The 6,723-nt window shown below is 41.5% G+C and overlaps 1 protein-coding gene across 1 annotated transcript; it reads left to right on the plus strand.

Moving 5' to 3' along the window:
- Window positions 1–5,038: 5,038 nt before the first annotated feature.
- Window positions 5,039–5,518, plus strand: LOC139455173 (uncharacterized). The gene has a single exon (XM_071236729.1). The coding sequence runs from the start codon at window positions 5,039–5,041 to the stop codon at window positions 5,516–5,518; it is 480 nt and encodes a 159-aa protein (XP_071092830.1).
- Window positions 5,519–6,723: the final 1,205 nt, after the last annotated feature.

The raw sequence follows: 6,723 nt of genomic DNA on the forward strand, positions 1-6,723 counted from the left end.
CACATTGCACCCATGTCGGGAATCGAACCCGGGTCTTCGGCGTGACGAGCGAACGCTTTAACCTCTAGGCTACCCGACCGCCCCTATTTGGCAGAGAGGATACATACATGTATGTCCATGTAAGAACAACATACGAAAAAAGAAAACACGTACATATACATGTATGTACATATGTATGATCTTTGCCTTTTCTTGTTTATTTGGTGTTTAACGCCGAACTCAGCAATATTCCACTTATATGACGGCACCTTTGTAAGTAATCGAGTCTGGACCAGACAATCCAGTGATTGACATCATTAGCATCGATCCACGCAATTGGGATACGATGACACGCATCAACCAAGTCAGCGAGCCTGACCACCCGATCCAGTTAGTCGCCTTTTACGACAAGCATGGGTTGCGGATGACCTTTTCACGGGTCGTATCCATGTTGAATTCAAGCATGGTATATCAGCGGTCTGGTAAATCAACGGTCGGGAATATCAGCGGTCTAGCACAATAAAACCATTAGTCCGGAGTAACATCAGGCGCACACACACTATGCTTGCACCTCGCTGTTCTGGAGAAATTATCCTGAACACAACGTTGAGTCCAGTTTAACCTCACTTTACGCTCTTAGGTCATTGTTTGAGCTTACCCTGTATAATGTTCCACTCAAATGTTTAAGACTACATATTAAGTATTTTCACCGATTTACCACATTGCGAATTATACCACTGGCAACGTGACTCCGCGTTTGAATTACAGTGCCATCAATCGCAGAACCAATAAGCACATTTAAACACATCGTTCATGAGTCGAAACACGTGACATCAACTGACTGAGGCTGGAGACCACGCTAATCAGATAATGTCTAGGTTTTCTAGCCTTATTATTTTAGCCTTCGAAGACGTATATAAGAGAAGTAATATCTTATCAGAATCATCCCAAACCTAATTCTAAGCTCTGTTGTATTCTAAATATTATGTGTTGGCTGACTTGGACTGAAGCAGCGAGCTTTACAATGTATGGACGTCACAACCACAGGCGTAGCCAGGTTGATAAAGCGTCGGCCCGGAAGGCGGATGATCGATGGTTCGATCCCTGGCGGGGTCATACCAACAGACCTTAAAAGATGGTACTTGTTGTTGCCCTGTAACACACACACAGACACACACACACAGACACACACACGTGTGCATACTTGTCGCTTTAGAAATACAGTAACCTTGAACGCGACGTTAAACCCCTCATCTTACTTGTGGATGTGGTGAACAGTTCTACATTTATCCTAGCCCCTTTTTAATAGGTTCATATTATTTTCGTAAATATCATTCAAACACAAATACAAGGTTCTTAATTCCGATTTCTTGATTGCAGTTGACAATGAACATTGTGCCTTCAACAGCGCGGTTCTAAAATGTACATTTTAAGTAATCCATAACGTGTCCTTACACTTCGCCTTCCGCAGACGAAACTCATATCGATCCAAGGGAAATCTAGTGTTTTTTCGCAAATGTTCACTGGGTGTCTGGCTCATATAACACTTCTCGTTCAAATTGATTTATCTGTCACTTTCCTAGGCATTGTAATTTGCTTGAGACAGTTTTTTTAAAACATGTTTGAAACATGTTTATCTGATAATTGAAGTTTAATGCAATAATTCATTGACTGTATCGCGTAGTTAGGTCGTGTTTTCATCAGTTTCCTGTGTGAAGTATTGGTATAGTTTTAAATATAGTAGACATGTCATTCCTGTTGTCCTGTGCAGAAAATGCAGTAACGCTTTAACTTTTGCAGTCATGGGTATAGTTTTAAATATAGTAGACACGTCATTACAGTTGTCTTTTTCAGAAAATGCAGTCATGTTAGACATTGTTTGTCAATGTGAGACGGCAGCATCTTTCAAGAGACCTAGATTTTAGACATATATATTTTCAGATTCAAACGTCAATTAACATTATTCTTAAGCACCGAGTGAGTAAACAGAGTAAACATGGTTAAGTGATTAATTTAATTATAGTTGGGTATAATACAACTTCCCCCAAACTGGGGACTCTAAACGTTTGTAGCAAATGTGAATAAACATTGCATATGACATTACTAAAGAGATATTTGTGGGAGCTCCCAGAGTGTGTGAGTGAGTTGGGTCTAACGCCGCTTTGAACAGTATTCCAGTTATATCACGGCGTGTCAGCTTCATGTCGGAGGAAAGCCCGAAGTGATGCAGGTCTCACACTTTTAGCACTTCGGTGAAACCCACGAGCACGGGAATGGTGCAACAAACTTAGAAACATAATCGGGGCGAACCGGTATTCGAACCCACAATGATAGGTTTCTGGCGTACCCAAGGGAAGCAACTCTGCACAGCGAATCGAGGCGCCTAAGACGACTGGGCCACCCGTGCCCCCAGGGACTTCCCAGAATCTACCCCGAGGCAGACTTTGGGGACTTCCCAGATTCTACCCTAGGGTGTATAATCCGGGAGTTCCCAGAACCTGGGAAAAGGGTAGATTCTGTGAGCTCCCAGAGTCTTACCCGGGGTAGATTCTTGAAGGCCCTAGAAACTTCCCAGGTCCAAGGTATACCTTGAAGGGGCGGGCATACTTTCAGACTTTACTCTGTCGGTGCAAGAAAGCGTGTGATTGATAGGATGGTTCATTGTCGATGGGTATACCATCATGTTGATTGCAAAAGCAACAAACGACTGTCGAATACCATAGATTATTAACATTTCAATAAAAAGTTGAATTAACTTTCGTATTCATTTGTTCTTCATAATACAAAGTAAATATAATTATTATTATTTATAATTCTGTTTATGTAAATATTTCCCCTTGAAGCACTTACCTAAGTGCGTGTACGTGCGTCACATATCTATACACAGCTACTGGGATATTAATACGTGCTGTAATCCGACTCTTCATCTTCTATGTGGTGATGTTGACACCCAGTGCCAAGTGCAGCCATGTCAATAAAAGCGATAAAACTATTTCAATGATCGTGATTTCTGCTAAAAGAAGAGTCCGTTGCAAGGTTCCGACTTTATTGTGAGCGTGTCTATGATCCACTATTACATAGTGGTGATACCAGGTGTTCGCAAAAAAGTCCTGCTACACCACCCGAGGCACAAAATTCCCATTTCTATGATTGACTGCTGAATGGTAACAGTGTTTATCATCCATTTATACACACCATGGTTGAGGTAGGTTTGTATTTAAAGACCGTGATCAGACTGTTACATCTGAAGCTTCATTAACCTACACTTAATGCTTGAAATAGCTTTGGACAATAGCTGGATTGGGATAAGGGTATTATCAAACATTGAGTTCATCAGTAGTAAGAAAATTAATTTTTGAAACAAAGTCTTTAATTCTTGAATCTAGTATGTCCCAAAAAGACATTTCGCTGTGACCGATGGCATTTACAAAATGTATAAGTATAATTAAGATGTCGACAGATATTTACAGCTGGAACAGGTCATATACTCTTTTGGTTAAATTCGATACTAAACCATGAATCTTATGTGACTCAACGTTGGGAGTAGCCTAGTGGTTAAAGCGTTCGCTCGTCACGCCGAAGGCCCTGGTTCGAGTCCCCCCATGGGTACAATGTGTGAAGCCCATCTTGGAGTTCCCTGCCGTCACATTGCCAGTGTAAGTATCATGAATACTGTAATAGATTTTTCTTACATAATTATGTAGCTAGTATGATGTACAGGTCAAAGGCCGAGAAAAAACTGAACGCTGTTGCGCTTAATTAAAAGTACGTATTTTGAGGTCTGAATTTGTAACAACGTAAACGGATCTTAAAAGCGCTAACTAGGAAGCGTGGCAGAATTAGCACGGCCAGCTAGGGCTAAATACTGATTGGGTATTACCACCAACCGGGTACAGAATTTACGTGATCGTTTTGTTAGTTGTGGGTAGACCTTGGTATAAAATGTACACGTTATACCGGTATGGATCCCATGCATGACAAGAGTATGGCTGATGGGGGCGTGTCAAGTAGTGCTAATTAACCAGAACGGTATTTGTCTCAACTACTGCCACTCATCTCACAACAACATGTAACTTCAGAAGATTATTGTATAATGTCTGCCAGCAATCAGCCCAGGTATTATAAAATACACAGCCATGTGTACAGTGTAATGTGTCACGTCAAGAAGTGACTCGGAGTCTGTGACATGTCGCTTCATCTTTGTAGCGCTATTTCAAGACTTGCAACGGGATATTGTGTTGTGAAGAACATAAACTAAACAAACGAACCAATTCGTGTTTTGCAATCAATGTTTCCCATGCGTCCAGGATGTGGACCATCCTGATTATTCATCTTCCGAGAAACATTCCACTCTATAACTCGTCAAGTGTTGTCACTGTCAGAGAGAGAGAGAGAGATAGAGAGAGAGAGAGAGAGAGAGTGTGTGTGTGTGTGTGTGTGTGTGTGTGTGTGTGGTTAGTCTGGACTGATGCCGATTTATAGTGCAAGCTCACTGAGATTTTGGTATGAGTGAGGGAGTGAGTGAATATTTATAGTCACATCGGCAATATTTCAGCCATATCGTGACTAAATCAAGTTAGACAGTAATAATACATACAATGTTATTATAAAACCTGTCGTCAAAGGACAGTAAAATAACTAGATTATCACAGATGTATATGGGTGGACGTGTTTTTCTTAGCTCCCACCATGGGGATCTCTCTTTCCCAATACTGAGCTAAAATAGGACTGTTTGTACATCCAAACAAAGCGAGAAGAAGCATGAAAGGTATCAAAATTAGCAATAAGTGTTTCTCGATGTGCCTACGGGTTTTGATCTGTCTGAGTTTGCTACTTGTACCAGATGGTTGTGTCGAGACGAACCCAGGCCCACCTAAGTCCGGCCCCGCACACAATACCCGAAATCAGTCAACTTTGTCCGTGTCTGAAACAGGATCGATACAGATATCGGCAACGGAAAATAAAAAACAGCGACTTGATGGCGATTTTAAAGGACATTAAATCTAACACCACGGACATAAACAATAAGTTTGAGAGACTCGATGACAAGGTCACAAAAATGGCGTCTGATTTCCACGAGCAGCTAGCCTCGCTTCAATATGAAAATACACAACTGAGACTTTCTCTTTCTAGTTTGGAAGAAAAACTTGAGGACCTAGAGTGTCGTGAGCGGCGAAACAACTTAATATTCCATGGAATATCTGGAGAGAGGGGCGAAACATGGGATCAGTCCGAGTCAAACGTGAGAGAGTTTCTGCACGACGAGTTACACGTGGAGAAGGCAAATGATATTGTTATTATTCGTGCTCACCGCCTCAACCCTGGCAAAAGTGATTCTCCTATCATAGATAAATTCCTACTGACAAAAGACAAGAGTGATATTTTCAAGAGAGGACGGGAACAACAAGATAGAAATCACCGATCACGTGTAACAGAGGATTTCCCACAGAAAATACGAGAGGATAGACGCGCACTGTCTACCTACTTTCAAGAAGCCAGAGACAGCGGGAACGACCTAAGATACGTGTTAACAAGCTGACTGTGGAAGGGCAGGTATATATGTACGACCGACAAGACAAGTGTGTGAAGAAGGTGTCTACAGGTGGGGGTACGCATCGTGATGCAAGGCCCTCTTTTCGCTATCGTTCATGGAGTGATTTGTTTGGACCCGGAAGCAACACAAACCGAGACACACCTCCTTCAGGGGAGTTAACTCCCAATGTTGACAATTTTGGTAAGTGATGTGACGGCCACGGCCCAGCATTTGATATTCTCTCGTGGAATATAGAAGGACTGCGAAAATATGAAAACTCCACATCCCAGGTGAAAAGTCTTTGTGAACATTTTGACTTAATCGCGTTTTGTGAGTCATTTGTGAGACGGTCCGATGAATTCTCGGACTTCTTGTCCGGTTTTCGTGCGCTAAACTGTGTCCGTCCAAGACACACACGTTCGGGCGATATAGTGGTGGTATCACTGTTTTGATACGCTCTCATTGGCTAGATAGTGGACTGTTATGTAGGCTTTATGATAATTTTGAAAAAACTGTTGTACTTGTATTCAAAACATCAAGTTTATCATGGGACTCTGACTGTGTTTTGATATTTACTTATGTCTCACCCGAAAATTCATCAGTTAATGAGAATATAGATAGTGTTGGATTTACTCATCTTGAAAACTACTTGAACATTATTGTTGGGGAACACCAACACAAGCATATATTTCTTGCTGGTGATCTTAATGCAAGGACAAAGGACTTCCTTGACTATATCCCTGATGACAATATTGACTTTATTCAGAGAGATGTTGATGATTATCCCTCTGATACATTTGATATGCCAAGAAAAAACAGAGACTCAGTCACACATAATTAGTTTGGCAAAAGACTTGTTGAATTGTGTAGGACCTTTGGTATTCACACATTGAATGGGAGATTGTTTAATGATACAAATGGAGAATTCACATGTTTCACTCATAATGGATCAAGTGCTGTGGATTACATGATTGCCTCCTCTTCTCTCTTTCCATATTTCTCTAACTTTGGGGTTGGTACACAGGATCACTCCAATCACTTCCCCTCGTATTGCTCACTCAATATTCAGGGTACCTCATCTGGTAAATATAGTCAACCCCCAGCCCCAGGTAATACAAGGAGTAACTCCAACTGTAATCTGGAAAAGGAAGGTGGAAGCAGTTGGGAGAAATATGTGTGGAATGAAGGTGCTAAAGAAACCTTCTTGCACT

Source organism: Haliotis cracherodii, unplaced genomic scaffold, assembly GCF_022045235.1.
Source record: "Haliotis cracherodii isolate W230 unplaced genomic scaffold, xgHalCrac1.p SCAF_1, whole genome shotgun sequence".
Classification (NCBI taxonomy): Eukaryota; Metazoa; Mollusca; class Gastropoda; order Lepetellida; family Haliotidae; genus Haliotis; species Haliotis cracherodii.